This window comes from Leiobunum rupestre, chromosome 2 (assembly GCF_980474605.1).
Source record: "Leiobunum rupestre chromosome 2, qqLeiRupe1.1.hap1, whole genome shotgun sequence".
NCBI lineage: Eukaryota > Metazoa > Arthropoda > Arachnida > Opiliones > Sclerosomatidae > Leiobunum > Leiobunum rupestre.
The window spans coordinates 82,548,071-82,565,179 of NC_143385.1; the positions used below are offsets into that span (position 1 = coordinate 82,548,071).

The window sequence follows — 17,109 nt, forward strand, 5'->3', positions numbered from 1 at the left end:
CTTACCGTCGACCGCGAATTAAATGAACTCAACGAACTGCATCCTCGCTCACACTCCGAAAACGACATTTACGACGAACTCTACTTATTCTACAAAGTGGTCTCCTTCAAGATCGACACCGGCGAACAAGTTAATATCATTCCCTCCGACATCTACGAGGCCCTCCCTTGTCATCCTGCCCTTCGCACACCACCTTGTCGTGTCATGGCGTACTCTGGCCATCCCGTACCGATGATCGGAAACATTGAAATTCCATGTACTTCTAACGCTGCCACGGCTGTCTACACATTCTACGTTGCAAAGGACCATCGCATCCCCAGTTGCTGAATTTCCTGATGCGGATATTTCCACGGATGACTTTTTACTGTCCTCTGCGTCGCTGGCCGCCCACAAGCAGTTACTCTGTCGTGTTCTACAACGTGCAATTGACGTTGGTCTGTGTTTCGGATCTAAAAAACCACTTTGGCTGTATCCCGTGCCAAGTATCCGGGACACATTGATACGCCTCACGGTGTTGAAGTAAACCTGGTCATAGTTTCCACGATATGCAACCTGCCACCACCAGCTGATCGGGCCGCATTAATGCATGATCAATTTTCACACTCGCTTTATCCCGGAAGCAACAAGACACACTGCACCTCTCCGCGCTTGCTCAAACGTGATGTAGTTTTTCACTGGGAACCCGATCACCAGGGGAATTTCGACGCTCTGAAACGCCTGGTATCCACAGCCCCGATACGGGCTTATTTCGATCCTACACTCCCAATTACTCTCTCGGTGGACTCGAGCCAAAATGGCATCGGTATGGTTTTGTTGCAAAACAACAGACCAGTGGAGTACGCGTCCACCTTACTCACTCCCCGGCAGAGTCAATATTCCCAAATCGAAAAAGAACTCGCTGCTCTAGTCTTTGCCTGTGAACACTCCAATAACTACCTTGCTGGCACTAAATTAACGGTGGAAACTGACCATAACCCTCTCTTAGGGATAATAAAGAAACCCCTCCATCTCTTATCACCTCGCCTGCAACGCCTTCTGATGCGTCTCTTCCGCTACCAATGGTGTATGTTCCCGGGTCTCAATTACATGTGGCAGACGCATTATCCCATGCGCCGGAAGCTAACAACCTTCTTTGGACCGAACAGTTGACGGCCCGTACGCCGCCGTCCATTCAATAAATACGAAGAAAACGGCAAGCTACAGCCCTCGATCCGGCCCTCGCACAGGTGATATCGTATACACTAACAGGCTGGCCACGATATTCGAATTAAATTAAGCGTGAACTCAAACCGTTTTGGGCTCATCCGAATGAACTGCACACAATGGATGGCTTGGTTTACCGTGGTTCATGTCTGGCTGTTCCAGCATCCCTTCGCCTCGCTGCTCTCCAGGCGATACACGGCGCTCACCAAGGCGTCAATGCTTGCCAAGCCAAGGCCAAAATACGTATCTTCTGGCCGGGGATGGCCAACGACATCTCTCAATACGTCCAGGCCTGCACCATTTGCGCTAGCCGCGGCCGAGCCAATGCTTCGATGCCGTTACACCCGCACCCAATTCCTACCTTGCCGTGGGAGGTGGCAGGCACAGACCTATTTCATGTGAGTTCAAAGAATTATATTCAAATGGTGGATTATAATTCCAAATTCGTTGAGGCACGCGAACTCGCCAACACTACCACCCAAAGCGTATTTAATTTTCTTGCACCTCACTTCGCACGTCATGGTCCACCCCAGCGTCTCATTTCTGACAACGGACCCCCCTTCAAATCGGCCGGGTTTACAGAATTTCTAGACTCCTGGGGAGTTTCCCACATCACGTCGTCCCCGTACCATCCCCAATCCAACGGGCTCATGGAGCACACCATACAAACTATAAAGAATGCATTCATAAAAGCCCGCCACAAGGGTAAAGATCTATCTTACGTCCTTATGGAATATCGAGCGACTCCTCGCGGCGGCTTGCCTTCACCTGCCGAGATGTGTATGGGTCGACGAATTCGCACTCCACTAACTACACATCCCGCCTCACTACTTCATCGTTTCCCCACTACAGAAGACCGCCGTTTGCTACAACAACAACAACAAGATCAATTTGGAGGCCACGATCTACCGAAATTAAGTGTTGAACAACGCATATGGTATCTTGCCGGCCATCGCATTTGGGTGCCCGCCATAGTCCTGTCAATCGGACAAGAACCGCGCTCATACGTCATTCGGACCTCTAACGGACAAGTTTTTCGGCGAACGCGTGTCCACCTCAAGGCTATGACCACTGGCCACTCACCTGGACCGGTATCGGTGTCGGTACCGCATTCCAATCCACCACAGGAATCTGTAACACCTGCTGATCGGGCTGAAGATCAAGATCTCTTCTCGCGGGCAATAACTGTTATCGGACACCTTCCTGTTGGGCCTCCTGCAGACACCTCCAATACAGCCGCGCCGGGTTTTACTCCTAATTCCCCGTGCAATCCGCTAACCTCCACTTCTACAGCAGCTTGCTTTCTTCCGTTCCCGGAGCCTACTCCTGCAAGCATCAGACCTCCGGACGCGCCTCCGGATTTTTCCTCAACTACCCGCTGCGGTCGTCCAATCAACCCTCCTCACCGTTACCGAGATTCTTCCTATGTTCTCCCCAAAGGGAAAGATACGAAGTAAACGCTAGACAGGCGACCGAAAGCTCATGGAACATTACTCTTAATAACCCTTTCAAATTTTTATATATTTAATAAACATTTTGGACAACTTAACTTAGCTTAAATTCTCAAGTACTTCTGTAACTGGGTAATTTTTGTTATTCATTGGAAGGGGAAAGATGTTGTATGTTAAATTATAGTACTACTCAGAGCCGTACCTATTCCAAATGGCGCCTGGGCCAAAAACCAAAATGGCGCCCCAGAACCTTAAATAGAAATTTTTAAATTTTCAATATCTAATTTAAATGAAAATCATCGATTTTACGCCCTTAACATTTTGGCGCCCTGGGCCACTGCCCCTCTCGCCCTACATAAGGGACGGTTCTGGTACTACTGTAACACACTAGGTGGCGCCACCTCTCCTGAATGAGAGAGAGAGACGGTACTGGTTGGGGGAAACTATGTGGATTGGCTCTAGTAGTAGCAAAAGTAAATATTGGGATAAAGTCTAATACTATCGAATCGACCTGCGACATCTTATTTGAGGGGTAAAAAATTCTTGGCTTTGATGATGCTTTCCCCCTCGCCACTTTTCAGGAACATTAAGTGTATCGATGTACACGTTATAAGTTTAAAGGGGGAAAATCCTTGCTCACGGAATTTCGACGCGTGATCAAAGTTGGCCGTGCCCTGGAATAGTTCAGCCAATGCCTAAGAATGAGTTCCGAGAGAAAACGGATCCACAGCTGAAGCGGGGAGGCAACATTTCAACAAGATAGCCAAGGTTATTTTATAAAAAGAACTATTAGACTTGGAGGAGAAAAGTGTATACACTTTACTCCTTCAAGATTCACCAGTTACCTCCCGAAATCCGAATACAGCGACCGATAAAGTGGTCCATGGAGAAAATCTTCAGGAGCTTGTTTGAAAAACAGTTTTAACACCTCACAGTGGTGCCAACCGAAAAGTGGGAGTCTCCAAAGAAGTGGATAAACACTGGCTATTTATTTCGCGTTGCTTTGACTCCATCACAAAACAACGTCCGTTTTTTGTCACCCCTTTGGCATCAAAGCTACGAATTAAAACATGTGTTCAAAACGACTCCTTGTGTTTTCTCCATGGTTTGGCAATGCCTACATCAATGATGTAACCATAGATATAGGAAACGTATATAAAGGTCTAGATAAAATATTTCAAAGGGAGTGAATACGGAGGTGACAGCTAGCAGAAACGCGTAATTTCTGCAGGCTATCCTTATAAGGCGTTATCAGGAGACATGACTAGGAGTTCACAGCCGGGCGCTTTTCCCAACGCGCGCTGTTAACGAAAAAAGTTTCTTTCCCTTCTCTAACTTTTACCCCCCAAACCGTGGTATCTCTAGTCTAGGAGACGGACCCAAGATGAAATATTTAGTGGCGTTCTCTAGCGAGTATTGTGGGAACTACCGCTGAAGAAAAAAACAGTTCTGACTGGGTTGTAGAGCCGCCACTGACTTACGAGAGCTTCCACCGCGTCTCCCAGAGGGCGCAATGTTGAAAGTAAAGTATCTCACGCGACGGCCGAGAAAAAAAAGGGAACGGCAGAGAGAAAATTCGAGGGGTGGGTAGAAAGCAGGGGTTATTGGGAAAAACGGATTTTTGTGTTCACGACGCCGGGGTCCATTCACCGCGGCAACCACTGTCAACCAGGCTTGGAAATAAGGTTTATTTCTAAACTGGTCTATTTGGCCAGTGACTCCCAACTCTTGAATTATTTAAGTGGTCACGTAGACCAGTTGGTTAATAATACGGTAGATAATTTTGAATTAATAAACTGGACATTGGACCAGTGAACCCCTAGCTTTTGAATAAAAAAACTGATCCGAGCAATAAATAAACTGGTCTTTGACCCAGTGACCACCGCTTATTTCCAAGCCTGCTGTCAACTCCTAGTTATGTCCATAGAAATAGAAATTAGCAAAAGTAAATAGGGGGAGAAAGTCTATCACTGCCTTCAGATTTTACCTTCCACCATGCTTGACAACCTTTTTAAAGAGCTAGTGATCACGTGATATTTCTAACCAATAAGGATAGCACATTACGCTCGAAGTAGTGCATTTGTGGTATTCCGGTCCGCGCTCAAGATGAAAATTTTGAATTTTATTCCCTGGCAACCATGTCACCGCCTCGCGATTTCAAATAGTCTCTCTGTCAAATGCTGACCATTATTTCCTTCGATAACGGTTGATTTTAATTAATAATTACTATATCAATTGTAAAATAAACAAAAAAAAGCTCGTAGCTATAGCTATTATTTCAGTTAAACTTGCAAATTGTTAGGCCTTAACATCGTAGATTTACCAATTAGTCCCGATCTCTGCTCTTAGATGGCGCCACGCTCTCCACGATTTGAGTGAGCGTTATTCTAGTTACGGTTTATTTCTTTTCAAAAGTCGTGTTATTATTTTTAAAATGTCGCATTTTAGTTTCTATCATATATCTACTTTATTTAGGAACTAAATTATCCAAATTATCGAAAGCAAAAGTTTAATATTCACGTATTTTATAGAGAACTATTTTTCATCGTGGCGGAGTACAACCGATACCTTATTGTCCCTGTAAAGAGGCGAGGGGGAAGTCATTTCCGAAGCCCAAAACTTTTACCCCTCAAATAAGACGTCGTGCGGTTGGACCCAAGTGCCAGACTTTCTCCCCCTATTTACTTTTGGTTTTATCGGTAAATCGCGAAAATTGGACTCCATCTTCAATTACTTCATATGACTTTGTGTGTAGTAAACATTTTCTGACGGATGAAATTTACTTTCAAAAAGGAAGGCACCATTTGAAAGCAAATGCTCTACCTACACAAGTAAAAATTACCCTATACATTCTGAAATAAAAAACTAACTGAAATATGAATAATTTCTTTATTAAAACAAGAATTTGAAAGAGCTCACAAAAATATCTATTCCAGAACAAAGCATATTTACATCTTCTAGAGTATGCCAATTTATTGATTTTAGTAATTGTTATTTGGTTTCCCTATTTATCAGAGTTTATTTCAGAAAACTTACGGAAAAAGTGAACTACCGAAAACCACTCAATTTGACTTGACTAATACTGATGATAGTTTAAAAGACACTGAAACCAAGATTTTGGAATCTCATGTAGGCATATTTTAAACCACACTGAAATAATTAAAATTTAGATAAACTGTGATGATTTGTGGTATTTCAGACTTACAATGATTGCGCAAAGTTAACGTGTGACTTTAAGGGTGACACGGTAGATATAGTAGATTCTTGAGATTTTTATGATTTTCCTAAAGCTGTTTAAATAACTTAATATAATGTCAGATAAATAAAAAAAAGTTTTTAATACGTTGCCTACGATCTGTTTTATGTTATTCCACGTGACCATATTTACTTAATAGCTGGGTAGCCCGTCCTTCGTCCGGGCCCCAGCTAGAACTCAAATCTCGTGAAGACTTTGGCATAAGCAAAACCCTCCCCCCCCCCCTCCCAGCGCAGCCGCTAAATTGACTGAGGCAGAAACATATTGGTTGTATAGGTGTATGTAGGTTGCAGGATTCACGGCACCTTTCCAGGGGCAAAAATACATGATTTAATTAATTAAATTAATTGGAAATCGCTCCCTTTGCGCCATAAGAATAGCTGTGAGATATTTGGCGCCAATCACCGCTAGCTTATATTAAACCTGGTGACATAAATATGAAAAACATACTGCCTTTAAAGGAAAATGTAGAATTTAAAGCTATACTCTTCGACCTTTGGTACACTAAATGTTACAATGGGGAGGGGTCTCCGGAAATGTTACGTTGTATAGTTTATAGTGGACAGTAAAAAAACAAGATGAGCAGAGACAGTATAAAATAGAGTTTACAAACAAATTTAATTCTTTTGATAAATGTTTATATATCTTTTGAAGTTCGATCGCTGTCGCATTCTAGTTTTTTGCAGGTTATTCTACGGAAACTACTCTACAAGACAGCGTTGCAAAGTATTGCTACAGCTTGCGATATTTTGGAAAATCGCCTTTGGAAAAAGCCTTATTTTGGTTAAAATTGTACCTTTGAGTGCTTATTACAGAGCTTCTGTTCAACCAAATTTATTGAAATTTTAAATTTACGTTCAACTTAAGTCTATACAATCAATGAAAAAAGTAATTTACTGAAATTCCGAGAGGGGAACGTTCGGCCCTCTGGTGGCAGTTACAAGAATATCAGTTATATATTCGTATAGAGCATAATGAACATGATCAAAAATATATACACATTTAATATATTTTATTCATATTTAATTTTGTTCCAAAAAAGTCGATTTCGAAACACTGTGCGCAGCCGCGAAATTGACTGAGGCAGAAAAATATTGGTCGTATAGGTGTATGTAGGTTGCAGGATTCACGGCACCTTTCCAGGGGCAAAAGTACATAGATTTCGACTCGCTTTTTACCATTATTTAATTAATTAACGTAACCGAAATTGGAAATCGATGAAAATAGCGCGACTCGCGGCCTTCGAGCCGTAAGAATAGTTGTGAGAAATTTGGAGGTCCTAGGTTGAACGGCTCGGACGCCTATAGAGAAACAGACAGACAGAAGACACTTAGGAATATAGTATAGATTTAGTTTAAATTGTTTCTATGAGATGGCGCGACTATCGCGATTCCACTCTGATGGCAGCCTTCTAGCTGGTACGTCCCCGCCCAATCCAATCGTGCTTCTAGTCTAATTTCTATTTCTATCGGTAAGAAAGCTCGTGCTATCGTCGTGAGAGCCAGTGTCTCCCGCTTAAAAATTATACTAAAAGTCACCAACAGATGGTGTCTAAAGACTACTACTTAATACTAAAATGCTAAGAGAGCTCGCGCTCTTGGTCACATGCCTTCCTCGGTGTCTGCTAGGTGTCAATTCCGTATTTTATGTTAGGCTTAGACGCCCCGAAATTTATCTAGACCTTTATATACATTTCTTATATCTATCACATTGAGTTGGGAATAAATAGAGGTACAACTAAATCTGGCTGGCGCGGGATCAATTTCGTTCAATAAGGAGGCTTTATCAACTAGTCTTAACTAGATGTCGGTAGCCCTGCCAGCTCGATGGAGGCAGTTTTTTCCGACTTCCGCCGGGAACTCAGTAAGAGCACAGCCAACTTTGATTTCTCGCGCATCTCTCGCGCTACAGCGGCCATCTCATTCGTTGACGTTTCTGTGTTAACCTATGAGCAAAAGATGTGTATGACGTCAGCGCCCCTAGCAGATTATTATTTTTAGTATAGTTTTTACATTGAAAACAATATAACCACCGAGCGTGGCGCTGAACTCCTACACATTATAGTACAGTTTATAGGGGGAAAATCCTTGCTCGCGGAATTTCGACGAATGTGTTGGCCGTAGTAGCGTGAACAGCGCATGATCAAAGTTGGCCGTAGTAAGAGTAACATCACTCTTCCGAAAACATTGCATAGTTTTCATTGGTCAATCTGTTCCCGCCTAATTTTTTTTTGTTGCCAGGTCCGGAAAATCAAACTATAGCATAGCTAGAAAAATTATCGTACTCCTAAAAATTGGCGATAATCTCACCATTTTTTTCAGAAATGGTGCTAAATTTGGTCGAATTTATATTTACAAAGAAAAAACTTAAATAGAGCTTAAATAAAAAATCTCGACTAAAACATAAACCTAACATTAAAACTGGTAAATTGAATACTTTTCTATACTAGACATGGATTGTAAAAATTTAAAATGAACGGTCATAGCGCCTTTTGATTAAACACTTGTTTATTAAACTAGCATTATCGTTCGCTTAGGCAAAAAATTGCGTTAAAATTCCGTTGAAAAAAAAATTAGCTGGGAATTATCGACTTGTACTATAATTATCGTACGTCGGTCAATGCTGTTATATTTTTTTTTAATTTCTGAAATTTCTACAGTCGCTGCAGCGGTCATTGAGTCAAGAAAGATCTATGAAATCACTAAGACTGAACGTTTTATTTGCCAAATTCTGTTGAAAAAAGTAATTTTAAATTAAGGATTACCAAATAATTGAAGTCTTTATTAAGGAAATGGCAGAAAGCATTGAATTCCCATTTCGGGCAGAGTATGCCAAAAGTAGTCGAGCAGGCTGTAAAACATGTAAAAATAAAATTGAGAAGGATGAGTTGCGGATGGCTGTCATGGTCCAATCTCCAATGTTTGATGGAAAAATGCCAATGTGGCATCATTTTCGATGTTTCTTTCCGAAATTCAAAGTCAACACTGAAGCTGATATTGCCCATTTCAATTCATTACGTTGGGAAGACCAAGAAAAAATTAGAGGCAAGATCGGAGGTTCTAGTTCAGCTCCAACTACCCCGTCCACAAGCAAGGGTCGAAAAAGGAAGTCAGAATCAACGGTAATTGTTGATAGTTTGACTGAATTCTCAATAGAATATGCCAAATCATCAAAAGCGGGATGTAAAGGATGTGCAGAAAAGATTTTAAAAAATGAAATAAGAATCTCAAAGATGGATAGAGAAAGTGAATCTGCTAGACGTTTTGGACCTCACCCAGCGTGGTATCACACGGATTGTTTTTCTGACAACAGAACTGATTTAGATTTTTTTGAAGACTGTTCAAAAATTCCGGGGTTTAAAAGCTTGAGTCCTGAAGATCAAGGCCGTGTCAAAGAAAAAATTAAAAAGACTGGCCCATCTCCAGAGAAAAAAATAAAAACTGAACCAGTTGATGATAAAGAGAAAAAAACACTTAAGGAGCAATCCATTTTAATTTACAAATTCAGAGATGAACTGACTAAAAATTTAAGTAAGAAGGAAATGGCTAGATTATTGGAGTTCAATGAACAAGATGTTCCAGCAGGTGAAAGCAAAATATTGGATAGGCTCTCTGACATTATGACATTTGGATCCCTTGAACCATGTTCTGAATGTGGCTCTGGCCAGTTTGCTTTCAGCAACGATGGATACCATTGCACTGGCAATTTGACAGAATGGACCAAATGTGTGAATGTCACCCAAACTCCTAACCGCAGACCCTTTGAAGTGCCAGATGAATTGAAAGAATTTGACTTTTTGAACAAATACAATTACAAGAAACGTACACGTGCTTTTCCCTCAAACTCTGTTCCGTCGACTCCCAAACCTTTGCCTTCAACGTCCATGAGAGCTCCTAGACCTTTGGATAATGCCAAAATTGTACTTGTTGGGACATTAAAAACTCCAAAGGAAAGCATACAAAGAACAATAGCACGATTAGGAGGTACGGTTGTATCTCTGATTGATAAAACTACAACATGCGTCATTAGTACAAAGGAAGAGGTAAAGAAAATGAAGAAAAAGATAAGAGAGGCCAAAGAAAGTGATGTCCATGTTGTATCTGAGGATTTCATTAATGCTGTTGAAAATGGAGGTAGGCAGATTTTAATATATTTATCTATATCTTACAAATTAAAAATAACTGTTGGTTTGGTTTTTAAGGTTTGTCTTTAATGATACATCAATACAATATTGCGAGTTGGGGTAGTAATCCTGATGACAGGTTAAGCGCATCTGCTATGGAGAAAAATATGAAAAGTGGAAAATCTGGAACTTTTTCTTCAGGAAAAAGCACTAAAGTCAAACTGACTGTTAAAGGTGGAGCTGCAGTTGAGGAGGATTCGGGTCTGTCAGAAATAGCCCATGTTGTTGAGGATAAAAGTGGTCCTCTAAACGCTGTCCTGAGTATGGTTGATATCAGTCGTGGTACTAATTCATTCTACAAGCTTCAGCTTTTGAAGTCTGATAAAGGAGACCGTTTCTGGGTGTATCGAGCTTGGGGTAGAGTAGGAACTACTATTGGTGGCAACAAAAAAGAAGAATTTGACACAAAAGAGGATGCTTTGATAGAATTTAAAAGACTATACCAAGAGAAAACAGGTTGTTCTTGGGTAAATAGAAGTGAAATAAAGAAGACGCCTGGATGTTTTTACCCTATTGAAATTGATTATGGTGGAGGTGAGAATGTGATGAAAATGAAAGTTGGATCAGGTTCAAAGTTGGACAATTCAATTCAGGAATTGATCTGCCTTATTTTTGATGTTGAGAAAATGAAGAAAGCTATGATGGAATTTGAAATTGATTTGGAAAAAATGCCTCTTGGAAAACTGTCAAAGAAACAAATAACACAAGCTTATTCAGTTTTAACTGAATTGCAAAATCTTTTATCACTAGAAGATGTTAAAAACAAAAGGGCTAAATTAATGGATGCTTCTAACCGATTTTTTACATTAATACCACATGATTTTGGCACTGCAGTCCCTCCGATACTAGATAGTGAGGAAATCATTAAAACCAAGTCTGAAATGCTTGATTTCTTGTTAGATGTGGAAATTGGTTTCAATTTGGTCAGTATCAAAGATGAAAGTGGAGCCAAGAAGAATGAAATAGATGCCCATTACGAACAACTGAAAACCAAAATTGATGTTGTTAATAAAGAATCTGAAGAGTTTAAAAGATTGGTGACTTATGTCAAAAACACACACGCAAAAACTCACCAGAGTTATGATTTGGATGTTCAAGATATATTTAAAGTTTCGAGGCAAGGAGAGTCCAAAAGATATAAACCCTTCCGTCAACTTCACAATAGGAAGCTTCTATGGCATGGCTCGAGGACTACGAACTATGCAGGGATTCTTTCACAGGGACTAAGAATAGCACCACCTGAAGCCCCAGGTAATTTAGATTGTTATTCGTGTATCGTTGCAGTAGATAACTTTATTTATTTCTGTGTTTTTTCAGTTACGGGCTATATGTTTGGAAAAGGAATTTATTTTGCAGACATGGTTTCAAAATCTGCCAACTACTGCTTTGCCAGTAAAGAAAACGACACGGGTCTGCTATTGTTGTGTGAAGTAGCTCTAGGGAACATGCATGAACTAACTCAAGCCGACCATATAAATAAATTACCGGAAAACAAGCACAGCACGAAAGGTCTAGGACAAACCTATCCCGACCCCACTAAGAGTATTCATGAAGGCGGCGTAGAAATTCCTTTAGGGAAACCTATCGAATCCAAAGCTCAAAGCAGTCTCTTATACAATGAATACATAGTCTACGATATTGCACAAGTTAATATTCAGTACATTTTGAAAATGAAATTTAATTTTAAGTATTAAAAAGCCCCAACATTGTTATACATTTTCCTTTTCTACTTTATTACAAGCGATTAAAAGTATGATGGTCATTAAGTCACATAAAATTTTCTGCCCCATTTTATTACAAGTCATTGAAAGTACTATGCTCATTAAGTCATATAAGTTTATGTAATTTTAAATAAAAACTACTGTTGCATATGAAAACTTTTTCTCTAATATGATACATGTTAATTTTAATTTCATGTATACATGATTTTAATAGTTATTAAAGAAAACATTCATAATGTAAATATTCTTTTAAGTTTTACAAAGACTTATAATTGCAATATTACTGCTATTTTGAGTGTAGAATTGAGGTAAAGTGAAGTTTTCCTGAACTATCCAGGTTCCATAAGAAAACCCTATATTAGCATAAATAGCATGATAAACACTCAGTGCCGGATTACCAACAACATGGGCCCCTAGGCTTGACCATCATTATGGCCCTTTATACATTGCTATAACCTGGTCAGGCTTGTTCTGGGCCCACACGCCTACTCAGCTTATAGGGTTAACCTGCCACTAAATACACTTTTATATATCCTTCTGATGCTATATATCGTTACATCGCTAAGATCTGAGAATTATCCGTTAGTTATCTGTCATTACCAAAGCGTATAGAGTAATAGTACTCCTTAGCTTTGGACATGGCCGCCATTTTGGTCGCAAATTTTTTAACTATAGGTGGTATTCACGAGAAGATGGCGGCCATTGCTCTAAGGTAGATAGTTATGGGGGAAAGGGGTTGACACTAGCATTCCACTACAGCGATGATGACGTCACGAGAATACACCCTATAGGAAAGAGCGTGGATAACGCACAAGGCGTCACAGTGCCATTACTCTATTTGAACTTATAAGCAGTGCCGTAACAAGGCAGGTGCGACAGGTGCGGCCGCACAGGGCCCACGACCCATATGGGGGCCCATAAATTGACTTCCTGTGATTTCTATATAATTGGGGCCCAAAATAAAGTCCTTGCACAGGCCCCATGAAAGGCTAGTTACGGCACTGCTTATAAGCCAAGGATGATTGATTATTGAAATGGTTTTAACAGTATAAATAACATTTACTTTGATTCGGAACAAAAAATTGTCTACTAAAAATGTTTGTTTTGTTTCTAAAGGCAGTTATTTTAAAATTTGAGACCCAAATGTGTTTTCGCTCAAATTTATCCAGTGCCGGATTAAGGACTAGGCACAGGCGTATGGGCCCCCACCAACAGAAGGCCCCATCTAGGAATATCCTCCTAGGCCCCACCACGGACGCAATACAATGGATTTTTCACTGATTCGGCTTAAGTGAAAAATATATCAGGTTTGTTGCTTTATTAATTGAAAAGTCATTATTCACGTGACACAAGCTCAGGGGGCCTATTCTGTAAATATTCAAAATCCAATCTTCTATCGAAAACTACATTTCGAACTTCGAGATCTCGACGAATGGTATTCGGTAAAGATTTCGAATAAGCATAAATCAATGCAAATTGTCGAAGTCGATCTCCACATGGTATAGGGTATCGAGATCGAGTTCCCATTCGATTTTTTCAATAAAACATCTTCAAGGAAATTGCCAAGAAGTAATATTTCCGAGAACTAGGACCTGCAAGTCTCTGTTTATTATTTATTTCAAAGAAGAATGCTCAACCATGGACTGTATTAGGTGGGCTTCTTTAAGAGCTTCATACAAATGAGAGATATAGACTGTATACAATTGTAACATGGACACTGTATATCTGTCCATGATGGAATATAATAATAAACGAAGGGGATGAGTCTCTGTTTATATAGTGCTTGTGGAAATAATGGAAACTTTTCACCTGTAAATAGAACGTCGTGTTTTTGTTAAGTCTTAATACGTTAAAAAACTACCTGGTTAAAAGGAAACACTTTTTGCATACCGTACAATTGAAAAGTTTTCATTATTTAATAATATTGTGATAGAATTAAAATTTACTGCCAATGTTTTTCAGAAATTGGAAATATTCAGACTTGGAAGTTGGCAGCTCTGTAACGCCATACATACACGCGATAGTGGCTAATGGAGGCAGCATGGCAGATATCGAAGTCGAAGATAGTTTTCAATTTATTGCAGGAAGTATAATTATTGCTTCTTTGGCGGTGATTCTTTTTGTGCTGCTTAATCGAAAACCTCAAACACCGAAAGGAAATTCAAATAATGGTAAGTTGTTTTTATCTTTTTTTCAATGCCATGTGCCTAGCGCTGACGTGGGCCTAGGTTTTTGAAGTTATCAATGCCTTTCGTTGACCGGCGTGAGAACTGAGAAGTAACTCGTGTCATTTACAGGTCTTTGATCTTACAGGCCTATTTACACAAAAGTGGTTTTGAAACTACTTCAAAAATCGAAGGCACTTGTATATCATTGCACTTCATACCAAAAGTCAACGTAATACTAAATAAGGAAATGCAAAACCTTTGAAAAGCATTTCAAAACTAACTAACAAAATATTTGATTCCCAATTTTACTCAACCCATGCTACACCAAAAACTATTGAATGTAGTTTAGGTTTGGTTTCCTGTATGCTGAAATTCTCTTATTTGGGACATTTAGAGGGTAAAGAGATTTCTGGACTAAGTTATTGTTTTAAATAATTTCGTAAAAGGCTTATCTGTGGTCACCCTGGAGTACCTGACAAAATTACACCTTTTGTGCATGGAAGTTATATTCCCCAAACTCATTTCTTAGACAAGGGTATTTAAATATAAATTATATAATATATTTAGCTAAAATGAAAATGAAAATTGAAGCAGTTGTCAGTTGGGACACAGCTACTCGTTGCCCCATGTGAATTATTTGTAAGACATTTTTTATGTGGCAGCTCTACATCAAATAAATGGATGTTGTGTACAATAAATGTCCCAAATAAACATAATATGCCTAGTGTTCAGAGCTTGTTGGTTTAAACCACACAAAATTGAATGAAATGGATTTCTAAAGATTTTATGCCCATTTTTTTTTAACAACTCGTGTGGAGCATGAATGTAAAGTAAAAGTTAGATTAATTTTAATTATTTTATGGTTAGCAGGGCCCCAGCTACGCCACTGCATTTGTAATTAAATATTTTTGCGATTAATTGACGTTGGTACAGAAACTACTTTTGTACTTATTTGTAAATATATTAATATATTAAATACTTTTTTAATATCACTTGTTTCAAATTGCTATTTAAATCAGGCAACCCTGCCTATTTTAAAAGAAAGATATTTATTTATCATAAAATGCTTTACATTTTCATTCCAATGATTTCTAAACCTAGCTCCAGCCATTCTCGAGATATAAATGAAATTTCGAAACTATTGCAAATTAGGTTGTTTTTTAAATCTCAATGTTTTAGGCCTTTTTAAAATAGCTAATGGCAATGATGTTGTAAGTTCTTTCTGAATAATGACACATAAAGGTTTATTGTTGAGAATTACGAAATAATGGTAGAGTGGAGGGTTTTTTGGTTCAATTTATCCCCCAGAAAAGAAACATGTTTTTATTCTTGCATTTGACAATATGATGTTTTGTTGTTGGCACTGTAGTATATTTCAGTTGTCAGGTAGCCTTCATTCTTTCCAACACATGGTACCGCATGTGTTATGCAGTATATGCTTTCCTTGTTCCGATAGTAAACAAGTGATAATCATTGAATATGCGTTGTACCTTTACCCTTGAGACTTGGAAGGCTACAGAGAGCTTAGAAACTGACAGTTTAAATGCTTTAAATTGTCCTTTGAGAGAGTCAGTCAGTCAGTCAGTCAGTCAGTCAGTTAGTTTCCCCCAAAATCATTATTGAAAGCAACGTTTATCACCTTTTATATGTAGATCTTCTCTGTTAATAGATGGCGATAGTGCGTCGCATAGCCTACGATGTTATGTTAAAACGTGTTTTTATTTTCCCCTTGAGCACAGCTCGCATTTGGTCAAATGCAGGGTATCTCTTTTAAATCAAATGGACCTGTTTTTTCAAATTGGTTTGAATTATACAGTATTAATCTATACAGGGTTGCCAAAGTAAAATGTAAAGTCGGGAAATATTTACTAGTAAAAAAGTGAGGGAAAATTCAGGGAATTTCATTTTGATTGTGAATGGAAAATGTTTATAAAATAGTTGTTAAAAATTGCTACTAAAGTGTGGCTTAAAATAAGTCAAAGGAAAATATCTGGAAATAATCAAGGAATCTGAATCTTAAAAAGAAGTGGCAACCTTGCTGTAACAAAATGTACAAAAGTAGTTTTTGAAACAAATCGAATTCAGAGCCATTACATGTAACCAATAATAAATATAATAACCATGGTTTTTATATATATTTTTGATGTAATTAAGATTAAATTAAATTTTACTTCATATTACTGCATCCAAATTATTAATCAATTTGTTAAGAAAAACGCATAAATTTTTTTAAATTAATAACATCAATTAAAACAGTTTTATTTTAAATATAAAAAATTACGACTAATTTAAAATTTCTTATTTAAAAAAATATTGATAGTGTTTATTGGATTTTAAATATTTTGACCGTGACTTCCTAAATTCTTCCTTTTGCAGATAATAAGGTAAGCAATCAAAATATGATTTCATTCTTTAGCTATTCCATCATTTTAATTTATTTTACATGTTTAAATTGATTGAATTTTGACATTAGAAAAATTTTATATACTTTTTGGAATTCATTAATCATGATTTACCAAACAATATTTATAATCTCAGGGTAATATTTTTTTGATATTAAGGGGGAAGAATACAGTAAAAGCCTCTTTTTCGTTCAAGCTGAACGTTTCTGTTTTAACAATTACATAATTGAATTATATTTTTCTTATTAAGCTGAACCTTCCTGTAGTGCTTGAAATAACTTTGATAATTCCAATATCAATAGTTAACTTGTTTAGCTCCGGGGGTCCTAATTAAAACGTAATAACTTAATTACTTTAAAATTTAATATTGTCAAAATTATTTTAAGCACTAAAGAATAGGCTGTTCTACACTTAAATATTAATTTTAAAAGTTAAAATACAAAATTAAAAGAGTTCAGCTTGAAATAGCGCGAAAGTAGACAATGGCTACTGTAGTCTTCCCCCTTAAGCTCCTGGCCAAAAAGTTTAAAATATTTATAAGCAACCGCGTTTTACACACAATCCGCGTAGTCGCCGCCGCCGCCGAATCTTGCATAACTCTTCAATAATTAGGTCTAGAAGGGTCATTGATCAACAGAAAATATCATATCCTCAATAGCCCAATATTTTGGCCCTAGTAGAGCCCACAAGTTGGTCATTTGCCCATTTTAGCGATTTTCGACTTT

General features: G+C 38.4%; 2 protein-coding genes across 3 annotated transcripts in view; both read left to right on the plus strand.

The window, feature by feature from the left end:
• Window positions 1-8,586: 8,586 nt before the first annotated feature.
• On the plus strand, window positions 8,587-11,955 carry Parp1 (Poly-(ADP-ribose) polymerase). The gene is made up of 3 exons (XM_090166508.1): window positions 8,587-10,043; window positions 10,112-11,344; window positions 11,411-11,955. Exons 1-3 carry the CDS (start codon window positions 8,702-8,704, stop codon window positions 11,785-11,787), a joined length of 2,952 nt encoding a protein of 983 aa, XP_090022634.1. The 5' UTR covers window positions 8,587-8,701; the 3' UTR covers window positions 11,788-11,955.
• A 1,851-nt stretch (window positions 11,956-13,806) lies between these two features.
• Window positions 13,807-17,109, plus strand: part of LOC149959700 (transducin beta-like protein 2) — a 71,568-nt gene continuing 68,265 nt past the window's right edge. For both annotated transcript variants that reach the window (XM_090166511.1, XM_090166509.1), the window contains exon 1: window positions 13,807-13,985. In XM_090166511.1, the coding sequence (XP_090022637.1) occupies window positions 13,856-13,985 (130 nt within the window). In that variant the 5' untranslated portion in view covers window positions 13,807-13,855. The remainder of the gene's footprint in view (window positions 13,986-17,109) is intronic.